The sequence below is a fragment of the Mustela lutreola genome, chromosome 14 (assembly GCF_030435805.1).
Source record: "Mustela lutreola isolate mMusLut2 chromosome 14, mMusLut2.pri, whole genome shotgun sequence".
Lineage (NCBI taxonomy): Eukaryota > Metazoa > Chordata > Mammalia > Carnivora > Mustelidae > Mustela > Mustela lutreola.
In genome coordinates, this window is record NC_081303.1 from 20,720,018 (window position 1) to 20,737,132 (window position 17,115).

The 17,115-nt window shown below is 43.4% G+C and overlaps 1 protein-coding gene across 1 annotated transcript in view; it reads right to left on the minus strand.

Moving 5' to 3' along the window:
* Positions 1-11,587: 11,587 nt before the first annotated feature.
* The window catches only part of NIBAN1 (niban apoptosis regulator 1), a 159,982-nt gene continuing 154,454 nt past the window's right edge, over positions 11,588-17,115 (minus strand). The window contains exon 14 of the mRNA XM_059147127.1: positions 11,588-16,313. Within this exon, the coding sequence (XP_059003110.1) occupies positions 15,172-16,313 (1,142 nt within the window). The 3' untranslated portion in view covers positions 11,588-15,171. The remainder of the gene's footprint in view (positions 16,314-17,115) is intronic.

A 17,115-nucleotide genomic window follows, 5' to 3' on the forward strand; every position in this document is an offset into this window, starting at 1 on the left:
CTAAAATGTTTGCAGAAATATCAGTAAATCTCCATGATCATGGATGGCTAACTCAAGATTAACATGACTTTTCACTAGCAAACCTTTTAAGTTTATGAAGATTTCATTAATACCATATTATATCATTTAATACTAACACTCCTCCCAAGAAAGTAATCATAGGACCTTTCATTCTAGGTTTAAAAAAAAAAAAACAAGCAAACAATCCGTGTGTCTTTTAAGGAGATACTCTCATATATAAAGATGGTTAAAAGTAACCAACAAATGTTTTGAACATAGCACACATCATGGTGAGGATGATGCTAAACCCTTTTATGAGTTAAAGTATAAGCCAAGGTGCTCCAAGAAAGAGATCCCACATACAATGATTTATACAAGATAGAAAGTGGTTTCTCTTCCAGATAACAGAAGAGAAGGCGGGAATTTCAGGATGGATGGGCAATTCTACTCCATGACGTCATCCAGGAACAGATTGTTATTTGGCCCCTGGTAGGCTTTTCTTTTTTTTTTTTTCCAAAGATTTTATTTATTAATTTGACAGAGAGAAATCACAAGTAGACGGAGAGGCAGGCAGAGAGAGAGAGAGAGAGAGGGAAGCAGGCTCTCCGCTGAGCAGAGAGTCCAATGCGGGACTCGATCCCAGGACTCTGAGATCATGACCTGAGCCGAAGGCAGCGGCTTAACCCACTGAGCCACCCATAGGCTTTTCTATGGTAGAAGCTGGTTCACCAGCATCACACAGACCTTCCAACTGGCCTGAAGGGGAAAAAGAGAGAGGAGGAGGAACGGTTTCCTTTATAAAGGATGGGACCAGGAATGTGCATACATCCCCTATGCTGACATATTATTGGAAAGGAGTTAATCAATTGGTTGCACCTAGCTACAAGAAGGGCTGAGATTTCTTTTTCTTCTAACTTGGCAGCCACGTGCTCAGTGTAAACTCAGGAGATATTACAACTAGAGAGGAGAAGAGAAAAACAAATATTGGTAGATACTTGGCAATCTATGCCAAGCTCTTACTTTGGTCTTTTTTTTTTTTTTTTTTTAAAGATTTGATTTATTTATTTGACAGAGCAAGATCACAAGTAGGCAGAGAGGCAGGCAGAGAGAGAGGAAGGGAAGCAGGCTCCCTGCTGAGCAGAGAGCCCGATGCGGGACTCGATCCCAGGACCCTGAGATCGTGACCTAAGCTGAAGGCAGCGGCTTAACCCACTGAGCCACCCAGGCGCCCCTTACTTTGGTCTTTTTATAGTCATGATCTTACTTGTACTGAAGATGCAAATAGGAGTTTTATATTTATTTTTTTCAGATTTTATTTTATTATTATTTGAAAGACAGTGATCACAAGTAGGCAGAGAGGCAGACAGAGAGAGAGAGAGAAACAGGCTTCCTGCTGAGCAGAGAGCCCGATGCTGGGCTATATCCCAGGACTCTGGGATCATGATCTGAGCTGAAGGCAGAGGCTTAACCCACTGAGCCACCCGGGTGCCCCTTCAAATAGGAGTTTTTGAAATGTCTATGGATTCCTAAAATGGTTAACTGAAAAAAAATCTGTCCCATTTTACTTTTGGTTTAGCTTATTGCCTATAGCTTATCAATTCCAAAGTGCTATACATAAATAATTGGCTCTCCTTGAAGAAGTGTTTAAAAAAAATCATTATTTTGGTGCACCTAGGTGGCTCAGTGGGTTAAAGCCTCTGCCTGCAGCTCGGGTCATGATCCCAGGGTCCTGGGATCGAGCCCCACATCAGGCTCTCTGCTCGGGAGGGAGTCTGCTTCCCTTCCTCTCTCTCTGCCTGTGTCTCTGCCTACTTGTGATCTCTGTCAAATAAATAAATAAAATCTTTAAAAAAAAATAAAAACATTATTTTGACCACACTTTGGGGTGATTTTATAGGAAAGGAGGTACCCCAGTTTATCTTTATGACCTTCTTCATCCTTTCTCATCTGTGTAAGATGCACAGAGATAATGTGTTACTGGAAATATTGCAAGGTAGCTTCCCTTGAGAGTACTTAAACCCCATGGTGATAAGGCACAACTAGTAAACAGTGAAAGCTGTACCAAGTAGTCCCTTCTTATCCATGGGGAATATGTCCCAAGACCTCCAGTGGATGTCTGAAAACCTGGATAGGACAAACCTTATCTCTACTGCTTTTTCTTTACTGTTCTATTTTTTTTTTTTTAAGATTTTACTTATTTATTTCTGTGTATGTATGTGAGAGAGAGAGAACACAAGCAAGGAGGGGGCAGAGAGAGGGGGAGGAGCAGGCTCTCTCCTGCTAAGCACAGGGCTCTACACAGGGCTCCATCCCAGGACCTCAGGATCAAGACCTGAGCTGAAGGCAAATGCCTAACCAACTGAGCCACCCAGGCATGATTTTTTTTTTTTAATACATGTGCTAAAGTTTGATTTCTAGATTAGGCACAGTAAGAGATTTGTAACAACAGTAATAAAACAGAACAATTATAACAATAACAATATACTGTAGTAAAAGTTATGTCAACATAGTCTTCCTCTTTCTCTCAAAGTATCTTACTGTAGTGTACTTGTGCTTCTTTTTGTGATGCAAGAGGATAAAATGTCTATGGGATGAGTTGAAGGAGGGGAATGATCCAGGCATTGTGACCTAACGTTAGGCTGTTGTTGACCTTCCAATCCCGAGACAGAGGGAGGATCATCTGCTCTGGATACTGGTTGACCACAGGGGACTGAAACTGTGTATGGTGAAACCACAGACCAGGGGGACTACGGTATCACTGACTGCAGTTGCTCCTGGAATAAAAGAATGAAATACAATAGAATTAACATAAGAGTATTATTATTTTTTCTTTCTTTGTTTCTTTTTTTTTTTTTGAGAAGTGGAAACTGTTAAAATTTCCTAAGACAGCTTAGTGCCTTGCAGCTATGTTAAAATTTCCTAAGACAGCTTAGTGCTTTGCAGCTATTTAATTCACTTAATACTAGGTTTTGCGACAAAACATGGAAAGTATGAGAGAAGTCACCAAAGGAAGTGTGAATGTATACCAATTAAACAAAAGTGGTTTCTTATCACTTCCTCTCCTCCAGTTTGCCAGGAAACCTGGATTTTTGAAACCATTTTGGTTTGGTTGGTTTCAAGTTCCAAAGAACTTGGTTCTTTTTTTCTTTTTAATTCTCAGAAATCTCATTTGCGCTTTCATTAATGATATATTGTAAAACTGTGCTGTTCAATGTGGAAAACCACTAGCCACATGGGGCTGTTGAGCCTCCAAAAAGTGGTTAGTTCATAAATGTAAATATACATTGGATATCAAAGACTTACTATGAAAAAGTAATGTAGACTCTCTGATGATTTTTAACATTGGCTACATGTTTAAGTGATAATATTTTATTTTATTTTATTTAATATTTTATTTCTTTATTTGACAGAGAAGGAGAGGGATCACAAGTAGGCAGAGAGGCAGGCAGAGAGAAAGGGGGAATCAGGCTCCTGCTGAGCAGAGAGCCTGATGTGGGGCTCGATCCCAGGACCCTGAGATCATGACCCCAGCTGAAGGCAGAGGCCTAACCCACTGAGCCACGCAGGTGTCCTTATTTTATTTTTTTAAAAATATTTTATTTATTTATTTGAAAGAGAGAGACACAGAGAGAGAGCGAACGTAAACCGAGGGAGTAGAATAGGGAGAAGCAGGCTTCCCACCAGCAGGGAGCACAACATGGCGCTGCATCCCAGGACCCTGGGATCATGACCGGAGCCGAAGGCAGATGCTTAACAACTGAGCCACCCAGGTGCCCCAAAGTAATAATATTTTAGATACATTATGTTAAAATATATTATGAACACGAATTTCACCTGTTTTCACTTTTTTAATGTGACTACTAGAAAGTTTCTAACTACGTTCTGACTCATATTATTCTTCTGTTGGACGTGCTGCTTTAGAAGCTGCATAAGAGGAAGGATCTCTTTTTTCCAGCCTTGAATTGACCTACTTTACAGCACATTGTCCTAATCAAAGTTTACAGAGTTTTAAACCTATAGCCTCTCCACCCTGTACGCTCTCATACCCCAAATCAATGCAAGGACACTGATGGTGTACCCAGAGTCACAGATCTTGGATTGAAAAATTCCCAACAATGGATGCCTTACTTCTCTGTACGATGATTTTTTTCATTTATGGTCAAGTCTAAAGATCAGAAACTCTCTGTACTTTCAGCTTCTAAGACGTTTTCCTCTAGTGTTATTAAAATAGATCTAATGCTTCTTGCCATGTGAGTCTTACCATTTAATTCGACTTAAAAATTGCCACGTACTGTGTAAGGAACTGTACAGCTGTCATGCTCTTATCTAATCGCAGCTCAAGTCTGTTCCTCCCCAGAGCAAACAGAACAATTCCTGTTCCTCTCCCTTGTTTGACACATTTCTCATTTGTCAATAGAAGCTCTTTTGTCAGAATATTCATTCTCCAAAAGTTGGCAAACACAAGTGTGTGGATAAAAGCAAGAGTTTTTATAAGATGAAAATATTCACTAGTGAAGTGAACTCTGAAAACGTTGGTCTGCACTCAACCATCCATTTTAGTTTAACACCGTGTCTTTAGAACACAAGAGATCCTTGCAAGATTTAAATACCAAAGGACTGAGAAGTACCAGGGGAAACTTGATGAAGCCTTTCAAAGGATGATTTTTATGGTAATGGAGCAAAATTCACATGATGTGAATTGTCTCATGCTATCAAACGATTTTTTTTGGTCAGGAAAGGTTTTTTACAAACAAAAAAATACTGCCACACTCCTACCATAGGTGTGGCCTATCACATGTCCCAAAGGTTAGATGGATGAATGTATCATCAGGGAATACTTAGGAATGTAAATTTTATAACCCAGAAAGTAGGATACTGCATAATTTCAAAATTCTATTACATTTTTTTTTCTCAATTCTGCATCCTATATATCAAAAGAAAAATCCTAAATCATTACTTTTTTCTCCCTTCCCTTTTGTATCCTTTTGATGTTTTCACATACCTTATGATTCCATCTAAGGGCTTTTGAGGATCTAAATGCTGGCCCCAAAAGATATGTCCATGTTTTCATCCCTGTAACCTGGGAGTGTGATCTTATTTGGATAAATGGACTTTCCAGATGTAATAATGGGTCTCAAGGTGAAATTATCTGGGTGGCCCTAAAACTAATGACAAGTGTCCTTATAAGAAACAGAACAGAAGACAGAGAGGAGAAGGCCAGGGCAAGATGGAAGGAGCGACAGGAATTAGGCAGGCACAATCCCCCAAAGCACCTGGAGCCACCAGAAGCTGGAAGAGACAAGGAAGAAGTTGCCTCTCAGAGCTTTCAGAGGGAACGTAGCCTTGTGGACACCTTGATTTTGAACTTCTGCCTTCCAGAACTGTGAGCAAATAAATTTCTGTTGCTTTAAGCCTCCAGCTGTGTTATCAACTTGTTATGGCAGCCTTGGGAAACAATATAGCCTTGCTTGTGACAAAAAGCCTTAATTTATAAAACTAGCTGAGGAAAGGGGAAGGAACTAGTCAACTTTCATTCTTTACTTTTGGCCCAGGTGACCATTGTACATTTCCAGGTTGGACTGAAGGGATGAGAAACATGTCAGTCCTAAATCATATTTTAGTAATTTAAGCAAGTTATTTTGTCTGCTCGGGTCTAGGTTTGCCCACACCTAACATAAAAATTGTAAATTCAGTCAGAACATCCCAGATTCACATCTTGAGGAATTCTGGAGGATATGAACAGATGTACTGCACAGTATCCTCCCCCAAAGTCAGAAACTGTGGGTGGATAGTGTTGTGTGTACAAATAAATTGAGAGAGCACCGGGCTGGATGTGTGCTACGTGACCTCACCCCCTGGTTATGCTGATTTGGACCAGGGTCTCTTTGCTGGTTCCTAGAAACGGGGGACAAGTTAACTCAGGGCAATGGGATAGTGACAGTCCCCGCTGTGTGCAGAAACGTAGAGAAGGCGACGCTGCCAATCGATGAGAATGCAGCAGATGTGCCGAGAGAAGCAAAAATGGGAGACCAGACATGGAGAAAGAGGGAGCCATGATCTCCCCCATGAATTTTGGGTTCTTTGGTTTCCAGGAGATACCTGTCTGACTTGTAAACTCTCCTCTTTTTGCCTAAGCTCATTTGAGTAGGGTTTTGTTACTTGCCTCCAAATAGCACTGACTGAGACAGGAAGACTAGCACTTGGTGTCTAACATACTGGTGCATGTCAAATACAGAACGGGGGGGCACCTGACTGGTTCATTCAGAGAAGCATGGGACTCTTGATCTCTGGGTCATGGGTTCAAGCCCCACGGAGGGTGTAAGGATTACAAAAAATAAATAAACTTATGCTATATATAGAAATACAGAGAGAAAAGTACTGTGAAACAAATCTAAGCTAAAGGCCTAAGGATGGGAATTAAAGGTCCAGGTAAATAACAGAGAAGAAAATGAATTTTACAATTTCACATTAACTTCATCACTTACATCTTAGCAGTAGTTTAGTTAGTAAGAGGTAAGCATACAATGTAGTGGGTAATCCCTGTTCTCAAGGACTTTACTGTAAGCCTGCTAATTCGGAACTAATATTTTTCCCAAATAGACTCTTTTTTTTTTTTTTTTTTAAGTATTTGTTTGAGGGGGAGAGAGAAATAGTGAGAGAGAGGGCAAGCTAGGCAGAGAGGCAGAGGGAGAGGGAGAAGCAGGCTCCTTGCTGAGCAGAAAGTCCAGCTCAAGGCTCCATCCCACGACCCTGAGATCATGACCTGTGGCAAAAGGCAGGCACTTAACCCACTGAGCCACCTGGACACCCCCCAAATAGATTGTGGATGACATCTGTGTATAGTTTATAAAGGGTCACTGGTTTCAAACAAGTAGAACAAAATTACTACTTCCCTGGTAACTATTACATAACTAGGCACGAGAAAAGATTTAATGGAGTGTCTCTGCCATTTTTATGGGCTTACTACATTTTATTTTTTTTAAAGATTTTATTTATTTATTTGACAGAGGGAGAGATCACAACTAGGCAGAGAGGCAGGCAGAGAGAAAGGGGGAAGCAGGCTCCCTGCTGAGCAGAGAGCCCGACGAGGACCTCCATCCCAGGACCCCAAGACCATGACCCGAGCAGAAGGCAGAGGCTTTAACTCACTGAGCCACCCAGGCACCCGAGACTTACTACATTTTAAAAAGTAATCATGAGACTGTCTTTTTCATGTAGATATGTTTAAATGTTTTGTGTTCATGTATTTAATCTCATCCCCTTAATAGAGTGTATCAACGCTATCTTCAGGTCATTTTTACCCACTGAGAGGGTTTCCATCCATGGTTTTGATCTGGAAACCACTATTTTTCAGAGAATCAAAAAGGACACGTTTACACATCAAAGGATATTCTGGCTTTTCAGACTTCAGATAATAACTGTATGCTGTATTATTCACAGCGCATGATGTTGGCCTTTAATGAGTGTGATCTCTTTCATATTTGGAATTTCTTAAAGCCTATCAAGCAAGCAGTAATAGGCTTAAGTATATTCGTTTGTCTTTCATGTTAGACCTCTTGGGGGGATTCCTCAGTACTGAATGTCTGAAAATAGAACCTGGATATTCCTAACTCCCCACTAGGCAGTCCGTTATATCTTGCTGTGCTCAGGTGTCTGGCCCTCTGTGGTGGGAAGAAAGTCCCAGCAAGGTGGCCCGGCAAATGTCAGGGTATCAACACAGGAGTTATGGGGAAGAAGATCGGAGTCGAGGTCAGAACTTCAAAGGAGCAGCAGACCTCTTCAGAACAGTACTCATCAGATGCTTACTTTAGGGGCTAATTTTAACTTGGCAAAAGTTTCTAGAGACTTTTCCCCTTGTGTTTACATATCATTCCCAATTATACACTGTTGTTAATGGGCCTACAGATAGAAGTAAATGTGCCCACAGTATTCCTTAATTTATGTGATTCTGGAAGAACAGAGGATCCTTTTGCCCAATTTAAATTAAAACTTAAAATATTTTTAAACACTCATATTTTTCCGATTTGGACAGTAACACATCATGTGGAACCTGGGGGGGGCAGGGTGAAGGATATAAAAGATGATAATAAACATCTAAAATCTCATTATCCCAAACCACTCTTGTTTCTATTTCAGCAAAATTTCTTCCAGGCTTTTTTGCCTATGCAAAGATTTAAAAAAAAAAAAAGATTTTAGGGGTGCCTGGGTGGCTCAGTGGGTTAAGCCGCTGCCTTCGGCTCAGGTCATGGTCTCAGGGTCCTGGGATCGAGTCCCGCATCGGGCTCTCTGCTCAGCAGGGAGCCTGCTTCCCTCTCTCTCTCTCTGCCTGCCTCTCCGCCTCCTTGTGATCTCTCTCTGTCAAATAAATAAATAAAATCTTAAAAAAAAAAAATTTTTTTTTAAAGATTTTATTTATTTATTTGACAGAGAGAGATCACAAGGAGGCGGAGAGGCAGGCAGAGGGGGAGGAGAAGCAGGCTCCCCGCTCGGCAGAGAGCCCAATGCAGGGCTCCATTCCAGGACCCTGAGATCATGACCTGTGCCGGAGGCAGAGGCTAAACCCACTGAGCCACCCAGGCTTCCCCTATGCATAGGTATTTAATCCTCTTGAGATTTTTTAAAAATTAAAAACCATGACTAAGCCTTCTCCACATTATTGCAAACTTTTTGTGAACAATTCTTTCCAAGGTTGGTACAGCCATATATATTGGAAATAAATAGCTCAGCAGAAAGATTTAAATGGCTTTTCTTGGTGTTTTGAAGTTCAGTGCGCTATGAGTTTGGAGACCTGCAGACGGAGAGGACAGAGAGGAGAAGGGAGGAGGAGGAGCTTCCTTTCTGCAGTTTAAATGGTGACTAAATCTGCTTCATTAGCTGGTCAACATAGGCTGGACCTTCTATATGTGTTCATGGTATGAAGTCACCGCCAGGCACAAGTCACATTTCCAAATGGTTTAAGCTACCATATTCATGAAGGAGTGTTAGACAGTGTTGGTAAGTATCTGGTCCTAAACCTAACTTTAATGACTGTCCTATCAGTCCAGTAACAGACATTTTCAGCGCAGGAAAGATAATCCACAGTCTGAATGCAACTGGGGTAGGGATCTGCCACTCTGTTCCCAGGGCCTAGCCGAGTCTAGAGCAGGTTAATAGATACCCATAAATATTTCTGAAAAAATTACCCCGTGAATGAATCCTGATGGTGCATGGAAAGCATCATTTATTCTAAGACATGAATCAATGATTTAAGGGTTCAAAGCTTGAAGCCTCTGACATAGAAATGAAAATATCTTCCTTTTTCCCCACATGATCTCCCTCAAACCAATGTACCAAAACACAGTCCCCCACATGATTCAAGAACCTGCAGACAATGCAGAGGCAGGGAGGGAAGGAGGGGTTAAGTATTATCACCAAAAGACATCCCTTAGCTTCAAAATCACTTCTGTACCTTGGAGGAATTCCCCAACACATAAACCTACTTTCCTTCCCCAACAGTTCCACTTAGAATTGCTAATAGAAAGAGAGACCTCACCGCGACTCTTGTGTATCCTTTTGTATGGAGACCAGAGGGGGGAAATTAATCCACGAAGTTGGCTTCCATGAATGAAACCACAATGGGTCTGCCGAAGGTCTGGATCAGCATCCAGAGGGGCCACAGGATTCCTGAGAAAAGTGTATAGAGCTGGGTATAAAGAGATCCTGATAAAAATGTTCTTCAGGGCATCTGTAGGCAGCTAGAGTTTGGATTTTAGCCCATGACAGAGATGAAGTAAAAGAGGCAGAACATAAAGGGCAGGCTCGATAGGTTCAAAACCAAATGGGAAATTTCTTGAGTGAAGTCTTTTGCCCTTCCTTTGTGCGGCCAGAACCCTTCCTCCTCTGCCAGCAGAACCACAACTTGCTTCTCTGTCTTCCCGACTGGACCATGTTCCCTAAAAGCAGGGACCACAGCGTCTTTCCTGCTCCTTGCCCAGTCTCAAGAGGAATTATCGTCAGAAGGCAGATGCTGTCCATGAATTTCTTGGGCATTTGCTCATGTCTCGCAGATTTGGGTAGAACTCAAGGATAAACTTTTTGCCTTGTTGACGTCACAGGGACCTCAGGAAAATCCAGTGGAGATTCCTGTTCTGAAACCTAGGAGTGGTTCCTACTAGCTAGCTTGATGTGGGGGTGACTTGACTCTTGATATTCTCTCCCAGAGAGACAGGTGTGCACAAACATGCCATGAAATTCCATCATGAAGACAGAACTCTCTCAGTAGGCTGAAGATGAGTACTTTTCAGCTTCACAGACCTTACGCTGTGTCAGGCAATCATGGGAGCTACCTTGCCACTTGTCTCCTACTTCTGGGATTGGTGGTAGATATTCATTTGTTCAATATTTATTGTTTTCTGTACACAAGGATGTAAACTCTAGGGACACAAAGATCGAAGACAGGGCAGCACAGAGACGGTAGACAGCTGCAATAAAGTGAGAACAGCAGAAGTGGGCAAGTAAATGAGAGCGACAGCTCAGCAGTGTTATCGGGAAGGGAAGGTTTGTCCAGACTTGTCCTGACTCTTACAGCGAAAGTGGGAATTGGCCAGATTGAGAAAGGAGGGTCAGAAGTTCTTGGAAAAAGGGAAGACTATGGCAAAGGTCGAGAGGTGTTCAAACAGGAGTGGCTCCAAGCCCGGCTGACAGAAGAGCTTTATTTAATGGACTCCTCCCAAGACGTCCATGAGTTCCACCCAAACCACATAAATAAACATATAACCTAAGAAAAAGCTACGTAGAAGACATTTCAAATCAATGGACTCTCCAATGGGAATTGGTACCCCCAATTCCATTCTGATCCTTGGCCCTAAATAGAAGTTCTGGAGGAGCCACTCTGGGAACGATTCTTGCATGTTGGGAGATTGGTATGGAAGGAGATGGAGTGGTAAAGTCTTTGCCATACCCAGTGTCCCCATCCCTGCTAGGCTTGATTTCTCCAATGTTTCTTCCTTTCCTGGCTGGAGCTGTTGGCTTAGGAAGAGTTAACTTGTTATAGACAAGTTGCATGCCAAACAAGTTAGCAAATACCCATTCTAGGCTCTCCCTGGCCATGTCTACCATGAGAATTTGAGTTTGCTGATGTCAGGGATCATATCCACCTTATTCACCTCTGCTTCTCCAGTGCCCGCTAGCATGCCTGCATATAATAGATAGGCAATCATTATTTTTTGGATGAATGAATTCACAGAGGAATGAGCAACTGTGGATATTGGTGAGTAATAGTTTTATTTATGATCATTAGTGTTACCCATTGAAGATAAACTTGTTTAAAAAGTAGTCCAATTACTCCAAGAGTAATTGCCCATTAATATAGATGTATTCCAATTCTTAGAGAAATAAGCATAATTTTCAAAGCATAATCACATCTGACAATTAAGTGACTTCTTTGTGGACTCCCTTCTGACAAAAGAAAATTGAAAGTTCCATATGCAACAACAGTGACTCACCTTTCTATCTGAGGGCCATTCCTCCTAGCTCAAGTATGACTTGAAAGATGGCTTGAAAGATGAAACCACCCCCATTCTAAATAAATATGACATTTGGACAACTCTTCAAGGATGAACATTTTATTGGAATATAGGAACTTGGCAGAGTAAATATGTGGTTACAAAGTGCTTTAAGTCTATTTGCTTTATATAGTGACCAGAAAAACCCATCCACAGTGCAGATTTTCATCCTTAAAGTTCCAGACTTCAGGAGGCAAGTCCCCAAACCCGCTTACTTATACTAAAGTACGAAGACACATATAGCCAACTTTTTTGCCTAGCGAACCTGATCGTTTTAGTCAGTGATGTCCTTCCCTTCCCCAGATTAAAACTGCTATGGAGCATATAGCACCTAGCACTTTTGATAAAGAGTGAAATTCACTCATCTGGCAGAACCGTGAAACCCTTGGAAATCACAGACTTCAGTCTGGAGGGTTACAAAACCAGACTCGAGAATCTTTGCAATAAAATGTAAAAGATCAGGCCCAGGGACCTGCATTTTTCACAGGCAGATTCTTTATAAAAGCTTTTGGACAGATTGGAATCTTACCCTTGTGGTGTCCAAAATACCTTTTTTTTTTTTTTTTTAAAGAGTTTTCTCTGCGGGATTCAAGGCACCACTATCTCCACTCTAAGCTGCAAAGGAAAAAAAAAATGACGGATAATTTTTTTTCAAGGCAAATATTCTCTTTGTTAAAGGTCAATAGTAACATGACTCGTTTGAAGTCATGGAATTTTTCCCAAAAACCATGTCCTGAGGCTTTATGCATTTCTAATGGATTTGCCTAGAGGAGAGATTCCCCAGAGCAGCTGCTGGAGATCTGCATGCTGATCAATTAAATTATAATAACCTTGCTCTAATGTGGAAGCCACTGAAGCAACATATACAAGTCTATTAAAAATGAGACAAACTCATAGGAATGTGAAGTTACTCCATTCAGCATGTTAAAATGAATAAGAAATATTTTTAATGAACTTTATTTTCCTGTTTTATCTTTAGATGGCACAATCATCCCACTTAGTCTAGTGAACTTGTCTTTTGTGAAATATGTAGAGAAAAATTCTTTGTGTTCTCAAGTATGTCCTACCATGTAGTGCCCAGTGCCCTCTGGCCCACAGGATGGGTAAATGGAGAGCACTGACAGTCATCCACCCAATGCAGATCTGCTTTCTTTCAGGGTTGGAAAAATTTCTTAATTTTCTAAGGGGTCTGAGAAGCCCTGAGGTGAGCAAAGGAAGGAACCTGGGGAAGGAACCTGGGAAGCTCCAGCATGGGTTGGAGCAAGGTTGGGACCTCCTTGCTTGCTGACATTCTCCTGAAGGGCAGTCCTTGGTGGACTGCGCACTCCTCCTTTGGCTTCCAGACTTACTAGGCAACGCATCTGACCATCTGGCTGTCTGCCTCTTGGACTTTGGACTTGACCTAAGGGAAGGCTCCCCAAGGGCAGAAAGCCCAATTAAAAATGTCTCCCTGCCTGACAGCAAGCCCCAAATAGCCCCAGCACAGTAGCGTAGGGGGGTAAACAGGTCTCACGTGTCTTGAGCAGCTTGACACCAGCTGGTTCTTGTGCAAGGCACTAGGGACATGAAAATGACTTGAGAAGGCAGGGAGCCATTACTCAAGGCTGTGTATCTCTAGCAGGAAGCACACATGATTAATAAACCCCAGTTTCTGTCCTTGAAGAGAGAAACTCCAGAAGAGATGGGAAGTAGAAACAATTTCAGTATTTGGAGCTCAGTACAAGGGTAAGAGTGAGCACTGCAGGGACCGGGGAGGAGGGGTCTCTACCTTCTTTCTCTCTAAGGAGACCCTTCATAGATGTCATTCAATGTGAGTCTATAATGATACTGATTATTATTCATTCTTTATCACCTAGAAATTCCTTTTTTAAAAAAAGATTTATTTGTTTATTTATTTGACCGAGAGAGATCACAAGTAGGCAGGGAGGCAGGCAGAGAGAGAGGGGGAAGCAGGCTCCCCGCCAAGCAGAGATCCTAATTCGGGGCTCGATCCCAGGACCCTGAGATTGTGATCTAAGCCAAAGGCAGAGGATTAACCCACTGAGCCACCCAGGTGCCCCTCTCACCTAGAAATTCTTCATGGGGAGTTGGACAGAGGGAGATTTTAATTCCTGCTGGAAGAATTAAACTGTGGGAAAAATTCTCTAAACAGTTGATATAAACTTGCTGAGGATGACCAAACAAGCTTTTAGGACAGTATGTTGGGATCTGATAATAAAATTTGTGGAAGGAAATGTCAAGAGGTACCACTGGGGACTAAACTTCTAGGAAATGATACAGTATTTTTTGGAAGGATAACAGAGCACAGCTTTTTAATCTTCTGCAAGTAAGTTCTCTAACATTAACATTTCTAGGTCACTATCCATTGAGGAGATGTATTTGTGTCTATTTCCATGGAAATGTAAATTCCAGGAGAGAGGAACAGAGTCTTTTTCACTACAGTATCTGTAGCACCTGGAACATGATAGGGGCTCAGTTAACTTACTGAATGACCAAACAAATGATTTCCACTTTTGGTGACATCTTTAAAACTTGACTGGAACTTGACAATGTACATCTGGGCTTTCCATTTTTTTCTTTCCTCCTTCCTTCCTTTCTTTCTTTCCCATTTATTCACTTTGTTCCCCTTCTGGGAATGAATCAGGACCATTTCAACGGATAGACAAACTTGTCATGGTTTGAAAACTGGCATATTTTTTTTCCTTTAAATTCCTGTAGGTCGTTTAATTTAGGCCAGACAAACCACTTTATCTTTTCTTCTCCTCCTCCTTCTCCTCCTTCGTTGGTGTTGCTGTTGTCACTATGCCCAGCACAGCCCGTGGCATACAGCAGGTACTCGAATAATGCTTGTTTAACCTGTAGTCTTTTACACTCAACCATTAGCTAAGGCCCGTCTGCCCAGTCGAAGGCTAGTCTGGAATGCTTTCAAGCTTAAACACGCCAAGAATATTTCCTTGCCACATCTGAATTTCCCCAAAAGGTGATTAATTAATAAGAATCAACGTGATTAATTAACAAGAAATTGATAGCAGAATTAGTAACAGGCTCAGACAGCCCCACAGACCGCAACCTTTCTCCATTGCTGCTCTGCTTGCCCAGGGCTGTCTCGGGCATCATCTCTCGGGCACTGCCCTTCTTTTCCAGTGACCCCTGTCCGCAGTCTGGCTGTGGATGGACGCTGAGCCCTTCAGAGCCAGCGAGGTTGCTAGTGGTTGGTGAAGCCGGATTTCCAATATACCTTTGCATTCCTACCCAAAATTTAAAAGCCTCGAAGTACATTAGAGGAAAACATGCAGTGTACTGGAAACTGTGCACCTACTGTTTTCTTCGTCTTTACTGGAACACCACTGCCTCCCTCCAACATCCTCAGCTGCCTCTCACCCTGAACACGTCCCACCAAAATGCTAAAGCTGTAAATCACGGTAGAGCAGTTCAGTTCATAAAGGTCTGCCTCAGTGTGCATGGCCCGTGTGCACTTCCTCTGGTTTCATTACACACGTTAAGGAAGTACTTAAAATTTTTTTTTTTTTTTTTTGGTAACAGCTTGTGTGCAACCCCTAAGCATACCCACACCTATTAACCTTTGGCTGAATTTGTGCAAAGAAATACTTTTGCCAAATTGTCCCTTTCACTCTTCGGAGGGCTGCCCTAGGTTACTCTCCCCCGCCTCTTGGGAACCGAGCAGATCGAAGTTTGGTGCACTCTCCACTACCCACTGGCACTCGTGGACACCAGCAGGCTTAACCCTCTCTGTACCCGCACCGGCAGCGGTAGCCTGGGCCAGGCTGCTGGTCCCTCCCAGGGCTTCTTCCGCTGAACCCTGGCTCTTGTCGAGGCAGGTGGGGTGAGCGCTGGAGATGCAGCCTTCTTGGGGCCTGGCCTCACCCTCCACCATGGCCTCGACCCCTTCTCCTTCCTGGGCATCCAGTCTGGAAGCCCCTGCTGTGAGCTCCCTCTCAGTGGGCTCCCCGGCCTCTGCTTGCTGCTCTGGGGGGCCTGCGCTGCTGGCACCCTCGGTGAGCCCTTCACAGGCCAGCTGAGCCCCCAGCAACCCCCCCAGCTCCACCCTGCCAGCCTCCGCCTCCTCCGGAGAGGGAGAACGGGCCTCCCTGCCACTGATTTCGCTCCCTTCACAGCTGTCTTGACTGGAGGCAACTGCTTGATCGGCCTCTGTGTCGATCTGGGTTGTTTCCTCTAATTTTTCCATTTCTGGGGGAGCACGGGTCTCTTCACGGGAAGCATTCTCCATCTCGAGGGTGGCCGATTCCACTGGCACTTCAATGGTCACCGTCAACAAATTTCGGAGCTCCTTTAAGGAGCCCAAGACAGAGCTGGCTTCTGGCTTTTCGTGGGTGGGTTCTCCATCCTTAGGAGGCCCTCCAAACTCCAGCTCTGACGAGGGTGTGCCCAGGGCTCCTGCCGTGTCCTCTGTAGTCACAAGAGCCACAACAGGGTCATCCGTGCTTGGAGTCCCCTGTCTGGTGCCATCTGGGGGAGGGGTGGGGACAGGGAAAGACAGGCTTTCTCCTTTGGCCAATGGACTAGGGACCCCAGGCTGCTTCTTCTCCCCTGACTCTTGGAACACTTCATTACTCAGTGTCTCGCTCTGTGAAACTCCTGGCAGAATGGCCGAGGCTCTCCGGGCAGGGCTGGCCTGGTTTGACCCTGAGGGGGTTTTTAGATCAGTTAAGCTAGACACACTTTCACTGGGCAAGGCCATGTTGTCTTCAAATAAGTTGTGCTTCTTCAGGAGAGCAGCTTCCTTTATCACTGGGAGAGACCAGAAAACAACATGACATTGACCCTCTGCCCCGGCTACCCTGCACTTTCCAATGTTATCCCAAAGCCAAACTCCCTTCCCAGCGTTTTCTGACTACCCACATTTCTCAATGTCAAATTACAGCTTATACCCCCCCCCCCACCTTCCTGGTCTCCTTCCTTCATGACCAAAGCCCACAAACTCGTTTTCTACTCTGGACCTCTGCCGTGTTTTCATTCATTCACTCCTTCCCTCATTCATGGGTGCAAATTGGGCAACCGCTATGGGACAAGCTCTGAGAATCCAAAGATGAGTAAAATAGGGTATTTGCTTTGAAGGAGCTCGCCACCTAGAATAGTATTGTCTGTATCAACCACAGACGCCCCGCTGCAGGGGCAGGCCTACATTTCCCTGCTGCTTCTCGTAGCCCCGTCTTGAATGTGGGCTGGGTACCCAGTACCAAGCATGCAGAGAGAGCCTTCTTGACCTGTAGTGTCTAGAATGAAGACCTACATGCTTCTAGCTCAGTCTCAGAGAACTTGAGAGGACTCAAGACAACAATGATGGTACAGCCGACATTTTTGACCACAGGCCTCCAGAAGAGCTGTATAGGCTGTGCGGTGCCCAAGGGTATCATATCCCAGGGGGCGCCCCCTCACGTCAGAGAGAGCATAGATTTGTGTATTCGGCAGAAATTTCCGGGAACAAGCAGTAGAGCATCCTACTCTGATAAAATTGGTATATCACAGCAATGTTTTTGGACGGACGACAGTCAGGTGTCTGGAGAAAAGGGAGCCTTTTCCTAACTGGCGG